This window comes from Perna viridis, chromosome 6 (assembly GCF_037379345.1).
Source record: "Perna viridis isolate PV_CMFRI_1.1 ecotype Kerala chromosome 6, ASM3737934v1, whole genome shotgun sequence".
Lineage (NCBI taxonomy): Eukaryota > Metazoa > Mollusca > Bivalvia > Mytilida > Mytilidae > Perna > Perna viridis.
In genome coordinates this window covers 15,839,142-15,855,813 of record NC_142450.1, presented here as the reverse complement: position 1 = coordinate 15,855,813, position 16,672 = coordinate 15,839,142, and the positions used below count along the sequence as shown (strand labels likewise).

At 31.0% G+C, this 16,672-nt stretch overlaps 1 protein-coding gene across 2 annotated transcripts in view; it reads right to left on the bottom strand.

Annotated features, from left to right (window-relative positions):
* The window catches only part of LOC148613841 (uncharacterized), a 78,799-nt gene extending 62,926 nt beyond the window's left edge, over positions 1-15,873 (bottom strand). The window contains exons 1-5 of one of the 2 annotated variants that reach the window (XM_088587476.1): positions 15,747-15,873; positions 3,676-3,765; positions 2,625-2,701; positions 1,066-1,239; positions 489-629 (exon numbers count right to left, since the gene is read on the bottom strand). In XM_088587476.1, the coding sequence (XP_088443602.1) occupies positions 489-629; positions 1,066-1,239; positions 2,625-2,701; positions 3,676-3,765; positions 15,747-15,841 (577 nt within the window). In that variant the 5' untranslated portion in view covers positions 15,842-15,873. Of the gene's footprint in view, positions 1-488; positions 630-1,065; positions 1,240-2,624; positions 2,702-3,675; positions 3,766-10,712; positions 10,864-15,746 lie in introns of those variants that run through there. The other variant, XM_088587477.1, reaches the window with a different exon arrangement.
* Positions 15,874-16,672: the final 799 nt, after the last annotated feature.

Below are 16,672 nucleotides of genomic sequence, written 5' to 3'. Positions count from 1 at the left end.
ATCATATATGAGCATATTATTACCTCTGTAAATGTCATACAATACGCGAAAGAATTTTCGAACAAATAACTCATATATGTAGCGAAATGTATAGCAATGTTTATATATATCGCCACCCCAAATTCTTATTCAAAGTTGAATATACATTGTTCTAGCGACTAGACAAATTTCAACATATGCGTAGAGTGAATGACCGATGTATTTATTTTTTTTCAAGACTTTTAAACCGATTTGAACTGGGGGAAAGTTTTGATTTTAGTTTCTTTGCAGGAAAAAATAAGTTTAAATTTACTGAACAAATGTACCAATTGTAAAAACATGTTACATAATTCATAACCTCTAAAATTAAACTTTTACTCAGAACGAAAACAATATCATAACCTATAATGCTTACAAAATGGTTTTAGATTAGTACATAGAATTCTAATATTCATAAATTAAAAAAAAAGGTTTTGTTTCAGTTGTTATATCAGTGTAAATTGACCTACGCTGGCATTTGGTAATATCTAAGTGCCTGGTATAAGCTCTCTTGTAAGGATTGTTTGTAATTTCTCCATCACACCACATACACTTTTGATCAGAACTACTGGTGCAGCGTCTGTGGTTACAATGGTCAATATTTTTACATACTAAAAAGTAAATGCAAAACATTTATAGTTCTATGAATAATATAGATTTGTCTTTAAAAAACGATATTATACAGTGAAATGGATACGCCTTTGTAGTGGTATAGTTGTAATCATGATATTCAGAATTCTCTTTAAGTAGGTGCTGATTTTGTAATAGAACCTCTGCCTGCATAAAAAGTATTTAATTAAACATTTTATAGAAGCATATTAGGTATATACTAATGTTTTATGTCCCGGTCGAGTATTCGGCTTTAAGATAATTTTGTTTGATCCTCATTATAAATTCCGTATATATTGCTTAGAGAAATTGTAGTCGCTAAACAGTTGATACTTATTGCTAACGCCAAAATAAATTAGCTTCGTTTTAATTCCCTTGGATAAATTAAGTTATGAGGCAGAATACAAAGTCGGTGATAACAAAGGTAATCATACTCACTTCTGCAATAACTACCGTCAGAGTAGAATCCATCGTTACAATTACTGCAATGTTCTGGAGCGGAACATATTCCGCCACTACTCCGTTTCATACCTTTACCCTTTATGTACTGATAATCATTTGAGTAATAAATATTGCATGCACCAGTCTGATCGGTTTTACCAGCACAAATTGCTGAAATAAAAAAAAAAAACGAAAGAAGGACTTAAATTAAGAAAGTTGCCTGGATTATTACACAAATAGAAAGAATTAAATACAAAGGTATGCTCAGCACTTTTTTCAACGCAATGTACTCATTTCTATACGCCAGTTTGTCCGGAAATTCATTGTTCTTGCGTCATTAAGATCTACATGTACAAAAAATACAACAGAACAGAACTTGTATCAAATCAAGTTTATATACAGTGTTAAAATTAATACCTTTAGTAATACATTTTGCGAAAAGGAACTAACGCAACAGTAAAAATAACATTTCCTCGTTCGTTTTTAAAATCATGTGTTCATATTCTAGTCTCCAAGATATATATAAGTACTATATTTCTGTATGTTAGCCAAAAAGTTTTAAACTTAAAAAATAAAAGTGCTTGTTGAACAATGTAAAAATAAGGAGGCACTAGTATTGATGTTTTCTGTATAGGGGAGCTAGGAGATTTCAAATTTAACTAACCACTCGCTTTAAATTGACAATGAAAAGGAACTTAAAAATGTGTAAAATAAATAAATTTGAATTTTTACCAATATATATTTTATCTAATTAAAAATTGAAATAGTTTCGTGCGTTTATAATCATAATCAATGTTTACCATTTATAGGGAAACTCCATGATTTTTACTAGTGGTCTTAAAATGCTCCAGCTACATTGAAACACAAGTGTGCAAAGTTATATTGATGTGTCTTGCCTAATAACGGAGAAATCTTCGAATTTTTTTTTTATTTGCCATCTTTTTGGTTATTTCACCATTTCAACTACCGGACCTGAAGCTGATATATAATGACTAATGGCATGAATTTACTTATTTGATTTTTTCGGGTGTGCCTATAACCAAATTTCAGTTTTTGACGAAAAAGAAACAAGATTTGTCCCCAAATACCGAAACATATGTTAAGGACTAAGTAAAGTGATAATTCCATTCTTCGTTATGGTGTATCCATCTGCGCCATGAAAACTGATTTATTCAACGTGTTCTAGTTTTCCTTTCCTCGTTTGCCTATCCCGGACTTGACTTTTTATGAGCAACTCGGCGGATGTTTCCAGAAAAGCAGAGGACGCTTATACTATCTGTACACCTGGTAATTGCTCATTTGCTTTTGTTACTTTGTATGTATGATTTTAGTTACTTCATGTTCTTTGTTGTGCATGTCTGTTTTCCATGTCGGGTCTTTGTCCCTGGATTACATTTTTCTTCTTACAGCTATAACCTTGGTTCCCTTGATTACTCCTTTGCAATAATCGAAACAGGTTGAGTTTTGTCTTTAAAAAATCGAGTTTAGAGTTAATTTTCTTGTTTCTTTGCAGTAGAATAAATATTGCAATTATTGCCGACTTAAAAGTGCATTACCTAGATCACAGCCAGGTGAGTAAAATTGCTCTTGTTTCCATCCTGTTTTACAGCTGTATGAATATTCTTTATTTGTCCTGTGGATAAAAAGTAAACATATCTTGTAACATAAATATAGAATTTTCCCTTGATCTTATAATCAAATACCCAACTTTAATGTATGATTTTAGTTACTTTATGTTCTTTGTTGTGTACGTCGGTTTTCCATGTCTGGTCTTTTTCCCTGGATTCCATTATTTTGATTACCGCTATAACCTTGGTTCTCTTAATTACTCTTTTAAACTGTTCACTTTCAAAACAATGATCTAGAAATGAACATTTGATGTTATAGCATAATTTTTACGTCACTGAAATAGAAACGTTCATTTGAAAAGGGATAAACACTATAAAAAAACTAAAATGGTGAAAGTAAAATCTACAATGGAAAATGAAATTTGGAACACCAAAAAAAAAAATAAAAACAAAGACACGAGAAAAAGTCATTAATTATTTAGGAAGAGTGATCAAGGGAACCAATGTTCTAGCTGAAATCAAAAGAAAGTAATCGAGGGACAAAGACCAAATATGGAAAACAGACATATACAACAAAGAACATTAAGTAACTAAAATAATACACACATAGTAACAAATGCAAATGAGCAACTCGGACTCCACTAAAAACTGGGAGTATGGACCAGGTGCACCAGTAGGGTAAGCGTCCTCTACTTTTCTAGAAACACCCACACCGAGTTGCTCATAAAAAGTCAAGTCCGGGATAGAGTAAGAGGAAAGAAAACAGTGACACGATGAACGAATCAGTTTTCATGGTGTAGATGGATAAGACAATAACGAAATAAAAAGACATATAATGGATAGGATAGAACGTGACAGATAAAAGGCCATGAAATGGGTAGAGACATGAGACATCCCCAGAAACCCAAGGGTAATACCTGTGTTGCGTTACAGTGTATGTCTTCAACATTTCTTTTTCTCTTAATTTTCTCAGTGGTAAAAATTGTCCTCTTTTAAATTCTCGTACGTGTTTCTACTGTTGGATATGTGGTATACTAACCTGTATTTGGTACATCTACCCCAACTCCAGAAACTACAACTCACGGTGTACTTCACTTTGATATAGTTCGTCGTGGTATGTACATTATTTCTGTAATTAAAGGCAAATGTAAAAACAATAGATAGATTTTTTATGACAAACTATTCCTCACAGGAGATTAGAATATAGTATTCAGTTTAGTAGTGCGTAAAGAAAAAGAAACACATTCAATTGACCTTTTAAAACTAAATCTTTATTGTTTACATATGTAAGTACAAAATACATAAGAAACATAACTCATTTGGCATTCGGTAAAATGAACTGCAAAACGTTCCACAGCACGACTGTTTTCTTAAAACAAACAAAACAAGCTATTAACCCATCCAGAACACATTTGTTTACTTCCGGTTTTAATGGGCTATGTGCTGCTCGTTTTTTTTTCTGTGTGCATTCCTGTTATATCATTTTGTTTATTTTTATATGTATTGCCCATTGTCTTAATGGCTTTCTGATAAGATTTTTCTTTGTTTTCAGCTTGAATATATTACTCTTTTCAGTTAAAACCCCTACAGTCACTGAACCGATCCGCCCAACTATTTGATGGATCGATGTCCGAAGATTGCATGATCGCTGATCGATAAGGCTGACCAACGACCGATTTGATTTGAATTTTCAGTGGATCGAATCCAGTATAGTGCTATTTCAAATTTTCTTTATTTTTGAAATATCAAATCCACATATTATTTCGTTAGAAATGCAAATGTAACTTATATCATTTTTTAGTATGTGCAAAAATGGAAAACCAAAGCAAAACAGATGCTCTGGTGGGGTTTTGGAGAGATTTCAGTTCGCAAATGGCTGCAAACATTCAAAAAAATATAGAGTAGTATGTATAAAATCTATTGTACTCAGTATCTATGTCATCCAAAGTCTTTGATTATTTTACCATATTATCGGTTTTAGCTACAATATGCATGAGAAGTTTAAAGGGGTTGCGAATTCACAACTTTCACAAGCTATCATAAATAATTCCAACGTTTTTTCCTATAGATCTAAACAAACAAATTTACCATGTGCATTAAATACGTTCTGACCCGCTTAGACAACTATTTAATTCGAAATTAAATCGTTGAAGTTTCAGAAATAAAGTTATAGAAATTCGTAAAATTTATTTCAAATCAAGTGATTTTAACTTGAGTTCAAAGAACAAGGCCATGAAATGAAGGGATGTAAAAAGGGGCAATACTTGTTAAACGAATACAAATGAAGTTAATTAAACGGCATTTGACACTTCAATAGATGAGTAACTATGTTTGAAAAGGGGAGGAGCATATTGAAACTACAAAATTAAAACGATGTTATAACCATATTGATTCCAAAATCGTGTTTAAAATGCACAGCAAATTGTTCTATTTCTCTGTATAAAGTCCGTGTAAGTATTTGCTTACTTATACAAATACTGTTGATTCATAAAGTTGCCACACCATCGTAATCAAAAGGTAACGCTAACATATGCGAATTGCAATTTTTTAATAATTGAATTTTAGTCTTGTAAGAAATTTGTTTTAAATAGTTTTAGATAGTTTAGTTTACAACACCAGTACAAGGTGAAAAAAAACACCAAAGTTTCAGAAATATATGTACAAAACTAAAGAGAAACATAAAGTGGACGGGTGGATGCGCTGTTCTTGCGTGACACTGATTTTACCTCCAAAATATTAGGTCAGAAATCTTTTTGACCTTTTAATAAATATGAAGACACTATCAAACATAAGTATAGTTTCTTCGTATGTTAGATCAGTACTGCCCCTGATAAGCAGTAAAACAAAGCATAAAGCATAAGCATAAAAGATTCAATAAAAGTAGATTATACATATAACAAAACAACATAAGCTCTGTAGAGCTTTTATCCGACATACATATATGACAAGCATAATACATATAACACATTAAGAAAATAAGCACATCATGCAAAGAATAAATAATGTTTTCAAGCACAGCAATTTGTAAGTAAAATTAAAGCATATAAAGCAAACATAAAATGCAGATAAAGTAACATTCATGCAATAGCTTTTATATAAAGCACTAAAAGTAATTCAAGCATTTAAAACACAAATAAAATTTAAACAAATCAAATAAAAAAGACATCCATTCTTAGAGGAATTAAGCGTAAACTCTCGAATAGTGTAATACGGTTTTCTGTATAATTTTTGGCATTCGAAAAAAAATGGAAGACACTTTAAATGGGAGCATCGCAACTACACGCAGGATCAGCTACAATATGGACTCTGTGTAAGTCATAGTTAAAGAAAGACGCAGAACATCGTAGCTGGGTCAAACAGATATTTAATTTACATGGGCCGTAATCTAAATATTGTGGAAAGTCTAGTTTATGCAAGGTGTTTTTGCTTCGGATTGCACATTTGAATCTTGATACTGAATTCACATTTCGCACGTCTTTCACTTAAACGGCTCCATTCTCTTATAGCATATGGTTACTGATAACCTACAGAATGGTAATATAATATCAGATCCATTCCGTAGCGGGTAGACTGTTGTACTCTGAACAAGATGGGGGGGTGTAAGTTCGCGGAGATAGCCTGAAGCAAAGTTCGCGGAGATAGTCCGAAGCAAAGTTCGCGGAGATAGCCTGGAGCATTGCCATTTTGTATATTGTAAAACATTTGTAATTTTCTCTTTTTTCGCCTTTCAGACAATTTTTCCCAACCTTTTTGTTGGTATAAGTATCTACATTGCGTAAATACTGGAAGACCTGTTACTATCCTCGTGGCTTCTAATTGCAATTGTCCAGCTTGTTAGAGTACGCGATACCACAATTATACCAGACCTCACTGGCATATCCTAAGATGTGGCGTATAAAGACAAGATATCACTTACCGAGAATTTTTTCTACTTAATCTAAATTGTAATTTTCGTAGTACTTACAAGTGTTTGGATACATTTAGAATAAGGTTATCAATGTGAGTGTTCCATTTACCATTATCAGAAAATGTTATTCCCAGATGCTTATGAGTAAATATATTTTGTATTTGCACCTCATTAAATGAGACAGCAAAAGGCTCATGTAATTCATTTTTAGAAAAGAGCATAATCTCAGTTTTATCTGGGTTAAATGACATAAGCCATTTAGAGGACAAATCATTCAACTCTCTTAAATTGTGATTAATTACATTTTCTATGTCTTCAAGACTGGAATTAGAGTAACCAAAAGACGTGGCATCTGCAAACAATTTCGTTAGAGACGATAATTTGTCCCCGATATCATTTATAGCAAAGGTCCCAGTACAGATCCCTGTGGGATTCCAGCTAGAACAGTAGCGAAGGAAGAGGACGCAGATTTGTTCACTACTTTTTGTTTCTACAAGAAAGATAATTTTCTAACCAGTTTAATAATTTACTTTAATACCATACAATTTTAATTTACATAAAAGACCACGATGCCAAACTCTGTCGAAAGCTTTAGAAAAATGGCAGAAGACGAAACAACTGTATTTTTTATTCTCCATTCAGTTCAGAACTGTGTTGTACAATTCTAATAGCTGGTGCGCATTTGAGTGTTGCAGTAGAAACCCTGATTGGTATTCATAGATTAGACTATTACTGACGAGGTGGTTGTAAACATGTTTATAAACTATTCTTTCCATAATTTTTCCCACACAACTGGTAAGAGATAGTTTAAGGGAATAGATTTGTCTCCCTTATATATAGATATATAGTTAAAGATATAAACAGGCCACTAGTCACAGACGTACTCTATTTTTATGAGGGGTGATCATGTATGTATACAGTCTAAAAACTTTGTAATGCATTGTTCGGTAAGGGAAAATAATCTTATTTCAATTTTATGTCAGATTCATGTCTATTTTAACATGTACTATCAAGCATGCACTTACGTTTTTATTTACAAAATGTAGTACAAATGTTTGTCGTATTACAAAAAGTGTGTTTACAGGAAGTGGGCGTTACCGAGGCGATGGAAATGATAGAAAATATACTAAAAGTACAAATTGGTTGTTCTTTAAGATTTTATTTTGCATTATTTATGCCAAACGCGTTTTTGATCTGCGTTTATGTTTGCATAACTATTTTCTGCCGACAAATGCCCTTGTTGCCGTTAATACATCGTGCCGTTTTTTTCCTGGCGTAAATGTCTTTTGCTACATACAATCCAATATTAAACTAGTAACATGGAAACAAAATATGTATTGATACATCCATAATAAAGTTAAAGAGTTCAGTTGGATTTCTTTGTACATTCCACACTAATTTTAGAAAACAAAGTACTAGTATTTTACAAGATTCATTAGAGAAAACACCTCACTAATTTCTAAGGCATCTTTTGATACGTCTTTTACCAAGCATTTAGAGAACAGTTTAAGGCCAAACTATCCTAAGTAATATTAAAAAAGGGTTATATAATAGAAATTGTTAAAAAAATCATTTAGATATTGTTAACAAATCGTACACCTCGAATCGTAGATATTCGACTTAGTAGAACAGCTATAACTAATTGAAAAAACGTATAATCTCCCTAATTTGATTTCGATTTTGAAAAACTTGCATTCATCATGCATGACAAAGGTGTTGGATTGATTTAGTGATAAAGTAACTTTCTTTTTTCGGAGATATTTTTTAAATGACCCATTTGTTTTTATTACAGTATAGTAAGATTTATGTTGAAATTTAATAGTTACAAAGTGAGTTTATTGGCGATATTCAAATGGAGTAAATAAACAGATTTATGTGAAACCGTTAATAGGTTTGGTTTATTTTGGGGTTTATTTCAAACGAAATCGATTGGTAACGTTTGTAATGCTGTTTAACCATGTGTTGGAAATAAATGGATGGTCTTAAAATTAATCCCTTATCCAATCAGAAACCCAGAGATAACAAGAAATGATTTAAACAAAATGTCAGTGATCATGCGAAATGCGAAATAGATCACACAATTTAGGTTATAAATCCAATTGCATTAGATAGTCAGTATGTAAAGAATTACACCAAATATATTAGGCAGTTTGGAAATAGAGTGTGCTGGATTACAACAATTCAATAAAAATGATACTGATCTTTTGAAATAAAAAAAATCCCAACTATTCAATACAACGATAAACGAAACAAAAATCTGCGTAATCATGTGCACACTTAGTACTATATTAGAAAACAATACACATAGAGGTATCGAAACATGCAACTGGATATAAATATACATTTGTTACCAAAGTAATTTAACATTTCGGTGACAAACTTAATTAGTCAACATTTGGAATGGACATTTTAATTTAATTCTACAAAGAACTTGAAATAACCACAATAACACGTAAAAAGAAACAAAAGTAAATGAGTAACCTAGACTCAACTTGGAGCTTAAACCAGATGCACCGTACGGTAAGCGTCCATTGCTATTCGTGAAGCATCCGCCGTGATGCCTGGGGTAGACAAAAGAAGAAGATTAAACATATTAAAAATTCAATTACTGCAATACTCTTTTTTTGATACATCAAAAATTATGTTTTAAGATTGCGGTTTTTTTTTATATTTCACCCCATCATATTTCCCTATGACACATTCGTCGTGTATCATTCCAAGTTCCCTATTTCTCAATACTCTGTTCCCCAATATAGGTACTGTGACATGCAATATGCAAAGGACTTGAACGAATGCTAAGCTGTTAGCAATGAGAGTCGTGGAACTATGGGAACTAAGCCCATAGATCACTACTACTCGCGTGTTTCAGTGTTTTCTACTGAAAACATCTTCACTGATTGTACCAAGATCAACCAAGAAAATATTTTAATGGGTATAATCAGGTCAATCATTATGATTTTTTAAAATGGAAATTATTGTAAATTCAGATGTTATGGTTAAGCTTACAGTTGCTCCAATTACTCTAAAATGGTAATTTGTTGTACCAGTATGTGGTATATTTCAGATAATTGATTTTTTGATGTCCACAGTAAAGTAAATAAAATGAGTTGAGACATGAATGGGAAATGATCAAGGTGTATAAAACACTTTGATAGGCCTATACACAATAGCATGGAAACGAAAATAGAAAGTACATTTTGTGGAATGTCAATTAATAAAGAAAAGTCAATTTTGTATAAAGTGATTTCTGTCTATAAAACAGTGGAGTGGGTAGTTATTTCGTTTGATAGAAATTTGTGTTTAACTTATTTTTGTAAGATGATTTATATGTAAATGTCCAAATAAAAACTACCTAAGTAGGTCGGTGTCCGTGTGTTTCAGATTTTGTAAAAGGTTTAACTGAACATTTCTGTGATATGTTCTTTTATAAAGGACAAAGGACTCTAGTTATATATTTAATTGTACCGCGTCCTGTAATGGCCTGATTTTTAAGACTTTTAAAATCACTTAATATAGCTTTCCTTAAATTACCTTTTAGGACAATGTTCTATTACATATATAATTTTCCTCTGATCTTTAATCACGATCACGACTATCGTGTAGCTGCATTTGCAAACTTTATATTTGTCGTGATGGAACATATCATTTAAATTTATTTTGCCTCTTCTATCATAAAGATAAGTCCGCTTTTTAATCATTTTTGCAATTGAATGTAAATCTTTTGCAAAAAAACATAATAACATGAGGACATTTAGTTATCTGTGAAAATAAGTTGAACAGTCTTCTCTTCTTTTGCTTATTACTGAATTATTCTAATCTGAAAGCGTTCAGAGAAGTTTAATCGAGTCGCTGTTGAAAGAACAAAATGTTGAAAGAATGGATATACTTAGGTGGTCAAGTTTCTTATATTTAACTATACTTCTTTTACGTATGGAAAAAAAGAACAAAACCTTGTTGTGGCAAAAATTTTGTTTACGGATACTATATTATCATTTTAAATGATTACTATTTTATAGTTCAACACCGCTAAGAAACAACTTAAAAAAATCATTTGCATTTAAAATTGATCGTTTACTATAGATTTATAACAACACTCAATAATATTTTTAGCCTTTTTTGTTTGTTTTTTTTTACGTATGACAGGAAAAAAAAATATAATTTCATCTTACCCGCTACCACTTAAACAATTACACAAATGTAAATATCCAAATGAAATTATAAGCACAAATGATAACAGTCTGAACATTTTATATAGGAATATAAAACATCGTCAATGAATTGAGTTCAGATATATGTGTAAACAATATCTTTTCTCATGTCCGGGTTCAACGTCAGTCTTCTGTGACGAGGTTACATTTGGCGACCATATAGTTTTTAAAATACCGCCTCTTCACGTTTGAATAAGGAGTGTTACTAATTGAGATGTTTGGCATCTGAATTTTTTTTTAATTTCTGCGGTACAAGATCTGTGTAATAAGTCGGAACGAGAAATGGCCGGACCGAACATGTCCTGCATTACAATGGGATTTATTTTAACTCCTGTTTCTTCATGGGACTTTTTATTTATTTATTTATTTATTTGTTTTGTTTTCTTTAATATTTTTATTTTACCAGCTATATTTTTTCTTCTCTGAAAGTTAGAATGTAACACGTATTGCAGATGTTTGCTCGCTAATAAGGTATAAAAAAACAATTATATTGCACATGTTTCATATACTTTAAAAAAGAAGCGCTATAGAAGGGAAGTCAAAATATGTAAAATGAAATCAATGATCCAGAAAACTATGGACGTTAACACATATATGAAAAAAAAGGTGTTTCTGATCCCGCGATATCGTGACGCCACCAATGAACATGTGAGTCCGATCGAACAAAGAATTTAATTTACGAGGTTAGTTTTTAGTATAAACTTGTTTGTGAGCTTTCAAGGTTTTTATATGTTTCTTCTATGTATAAAGAGTATGCCTATGTTCAAATGTTTGTCAAATGATGTTGTTTCATACTTAACTGTACTGTATCTTTCATTAGGGCGGGATGTATATCTTTTTTAACATATAATCATACGTTTTGCAGTGATATAATACAACAAAATAAAACGAAGCCCGAAAAACAACAAGATCCGAAAAATTCAACACACTAACTTTTAAATGATGAGAGCAATCTGCACCACAACAAAAGCTGAGGACATAGACCAAGTGCTTTGAACCATGGTATGGTTGTAAACTTTAAACAGAAATAAAACATAGGTATTTAAACAAACAAAAACAAAAACAAATTGAAACTTCTGAAATGATGATTTTGAACATAACTAAATTTTACACGTAAAAAAAACCACCTGAATTTAAAAAAAACAAAAGATGCATAAATGGTGTTTCTTGTTGCTAGACGCAATTTAATGCATAAAAATGTAGATATCTATCACTTTTATCTAATAACCACGAACACAATTTGAATTCAACAGTTGATGAGCTGACTTCGTTCTGGTGTGTTTTCCGGACAACAAATATTAATTTACAGCAATAAAAACAAAAATCTAAAAAAATGTAGTTATATTAGATATTAAAGACGTTTTTTTTTCAAAACAAAATATATAAACACTGTTTTTTTTTCCAAAAATTGTCTGACATCATGTAATACGAAATTAGCACTCCTTCAAAAAGTCGTCAACATAAATGCTATAGAAAAATCGTGCCATGTGTAAAACCGGATATTAAATTTACAGTTGATTATGATAAAATATGAATTGTGAACTTATCAGTCCATATGGTGTTACGTTACGTCACACCCGTATATAATGACAAAATGGTGAATATGTCAAAGAGACAACAACCCTATCTGGATGAAAATATCATTCCAAGGCCACTAAATTTCGTCATTGAACGGCGAAGAAACCAAGCATTTTCTGCCCGGACATATTTGCCACATATTCTGTCAAAATTTATCATGATACAAAGGGCTTTATATATATATATATATATGATGTGTAACAGCTCGTCCCGCAAACTGAGCACATAAGTTAAGTGATAAACATTATGAAATTATTAATGACTCCAGTTAATATTTCATACCTGAATAAAAAAGCAAAAAGTATGTTTTATTTTTCTTTTAGTGACTTGGTAAACATTTGTATTTATATTTGGAAGAATGCATGGAACCGGTGAAAACAAACAGCAGACACATGTAAAAAAAATATTGCATTATTGTCAAGTGATAAACAATTGTATTTTACGTTATGGTCACTATTGAAGCAGGAGGTTTGACTAGCCTAAAAAAGTGATTTTCGTCTTTTAAATGCCTGTACCATCAGGTACATCGCAATAAGTTTTATTATTAACGGTTTGTACTTGATTTTTCCCCTCTCTTCTCAGTTTGTGAATATGATTTCGGTGTAAGGGTAATGTCCCAGTAAGTTTTTTTCTGTTGGCCTTTCCAATTTTTATCAGATCTACTCATTTCACATAAATGAAAAATGCGTCATTCAATTTTGTTTGAAAAAATTGTTATCTAAGAGTTATAAAAAAATCACCAAGATTCTAGCAGAAATAGATATTTTTATGGATATATATTAATCAGGTCAATAATTATGATATTTTAAAATGGCAATTATTGTAAATTCAGAAGTTATGGTTAAGCTTACGGCTGTTCCAATTACCCATAAATGAAAATAAGTTGTATGTGGTATATTTCAGTAATTGATTCTTTGATGTCTGCAGTAATGTAAATGTAATGAGTTGAGACATGAATGGAGACATGAGCAAGGTATATGAAAAACTTTGATAGACCTTTACACAATTCTATGAAAAGGAAAAAAATAAAGTATGTATTATTGAATGTCAGTAAAAAAGTGATTTTTTTTCAATAAAAGAGTGGAGTGTGTAATTACTGCGTTTGATTGAAATATATGTTAAAACTACGTTTGTAAAGAAAATTTATAGGTAAATATCCAAATGATAAACATCAAAGTATTTCAGTTTTGATAATTGATATGTCCCAAAAGTATTACCTTCGAAACGGAGAAGAACTCGAATAAAACGGTAAGCATTTATCGGCCAAATCGTTGTATTAACAAAAAGTAACAAATTAATTTGCACACATCAAATAGAGAATCGAGTTATAGAAGATCACTGAAAGAAAGAGGTTTGTTTACATTGTATTTTCTTTTTTTCATTTGTGGGCTGTAGATGACCATGAAGTGTATCAAATGACTTATGTATATCAGACTTTTATCAGCGGAATGTTCTAATTATAGAACTGAAATATTGCGCACTGATAAAAAGTTACCAAAAAGCGTCTTTACACATTTCAACTTTTCATTCCTCTCGACTTTTTCTCTTTAAAACATATGAACAAGGTAGGAAAACACTTAATTAAAAAAAACATACACCTATCATTAAATAACAAAAGCATAAAAAAATACGTTTATAGGTTAGAATGACCAACCCTTAATTGTTAACTTTTGCATGGCAAAAGTATTACAGGTGGTATGTATACATATCTATTATTACTAATTGTGAAACCAGTATAAATAAAAAATATTCGATTACATAGGTTTAAAAACATTGGATTTAAATAGAATTAAGGTGATATCTAATTGAAGCAGGCCGGTTTCTGTGTACTTCAGATTTACTGAACATTTCTGTGATATGTTCATTTATAGACGGCAAAGTCCCCATAATGGTTATCAATGCGTATTTAACCTTTGATCTTAGAAGCATTTACAGCCTGATTTTAGCCTGACAGGAAGCTAACTTGTAATACCAAGGTAATACAACAAAGCAAGGATGTGTTTTTTTTTTTGTATACAGCTCGCGTCCCAACGTTTTCTTAAATTATGAATAAACCGTAAGCTTAATTGATGTAAAACTGCAAAAGGCATTGAGTCTGTTACTTGACAAAATCAATATATTTAACTTCGTCTTCTTACTAGTTACACCAGCCTCAGCTTATATCTTCATCTGATATAACAAAAATGAACCTGTAGTATTAGAGGCACCGTACTTATATGACCGTAAACCATTAAGAAATGTGATGGAGAAATGAAATACCATGACATACTTACACAATTAGTTTTTAATTTGTTAAATATCATAATAGGTGTTTCAAATCGTCACAAAATCGCATTCGTCCAGATTTTATAATAGGAAATTTTCAATTAAAAATATCTAGACCATTTTAGAATGTTCTCAGTTATGGATTTTTGCTAAAAGTGATTTCCTAGTTTCTTTTGGCGTTTGCTTTTAAATATATACAGCCATTTATCAGGATTTGTAATATATTATGGTTGACAGGAGAATTCAAACAATATGTTTCCAAATCTAATTTTGGAAATATAACACTTTCAGGATTTGGTGTATTAAGGGTTTTCTCATCTACTTGGTATATTCTACCATTCACATTCTTCAAACATATTTAGGTATAATTGTAGTTTTGTACTCTCATACTAAACAGAGGAATTTACATAGTGATTCAGATCATGGATGAATTAAGACCAACCTTTTCACACTAACATATCGAGGATATATTTAATTATACCGCGTCGTGTAATGGCCTGAAATTTTTGAACTTTTAAAATCACTTTATATAGCTTTCCTTAAATTACCTTTTACGACAATTTCCTATGATCTTTAATCACGACTATCGTGTAGCTGCATTTACAAATTTTGTATTTGTCGTGATGAAACATATGCATTTAAACTTAATTCGTCCGCTTTTTAACAATTTTTGCAATTGAATGTTTATTTGCAAAAAAGTATCATAACACGACATCATTTACTTATCTGTGAAAAAAGCTGAACAGTCTTTCGTACTTTTGCACGAATTGTTTTAATCTGAAAGCGTATAGAGAAGTTTAACCGAGTCGCCGTTGAAATAACATAACATTGAAGGAATGGATACTCTTAGGCAGTCACATTTTTTATATTTTGTAATACTTCTTTTACGTTTGAAAGACAACCACAAAAAGAATGAAACCTTCTTATGGCAAGATTTTTTAAATTTTTATGGATACTACATTATCATTTTAAAATAATTATTACTTTATAGTTCAACAGCTTTAGGTAACGATTTTAACAGATCATTTGAATTTAAAATTGATCACATATTATTGATATACAACAAAACTCATTAATATTTTTAGCTTTGAACCAAAAAAAAGGTGTTTTTTTTACCTATTACAGGGGGAAAATAATATTATTATTTCTTACCCGCTAGCACTTAAAAAATCGAAACAGCTACACAATTTCAAATATTCAAATGAAATTATAAGCACAAAGGAAACCAATTTGAACATTTTATCCATGAATATTGAGCATCGTCAATGACTTGAGTTCATATATATGTATAAACAATGTCTTTTTCAATGTCCGGGTACAACGTCACTCTTCTGTGTAAAGGTTACAATTATCGACCATATATTTTTTAAAACCCCGCCTCTTAACGTTTAAGTTAGGTATGTTGCCTATTGAGATGTTTGGTTGTTTGGTATCTAAAACATTTTTTTTTAAATTTCCACAGTCCTGCTTTTTTTCTATTGGCATGAGATTATATCAAAAAATAATATATGCAGTTCCGTTCACATTGTATATATTACTCTTTTACTTGCCATTTACAAAAAAAAAATAAGCGAAAACATCCTATGTTTTATACATGGTATGTAATAAGTCGGAACGAGAAATGGCCGGACCGAACACATGATATACTATAATGGAATTTATTTTAACTCCTATTTCTTCATTGGACGCTTTTCAGATATCAGTTGTCTCATATAAAATCGAAATAGAAGTTGATGCATTTCTGAGATTGTTTTTCAATACGTGATTGTGTCGCCCTTTCATTTTAGGTAAATTTTTAGAAGAAACGTGTTTGTGAACGTTCAAGATTTTTACATGCCTCTTCTATGTATAAAGTGTGTATGCATGTCTGTGTTTAAATATTTGTCCAATGATTTGACAATACACATAATGTATATTGATTTTCTATATGATCAAACAAACTTATTTTTAAAAAATGCTGTATTTGGTTCTCTTGTATAATTTGATACAGTTTTGTTTGCTTGTTTTTATTTTTATTTTTTAATTTTTTTTTTTATAATTCCTATCTTTCATTAGGACGAGATGTATCTTTGTTAACA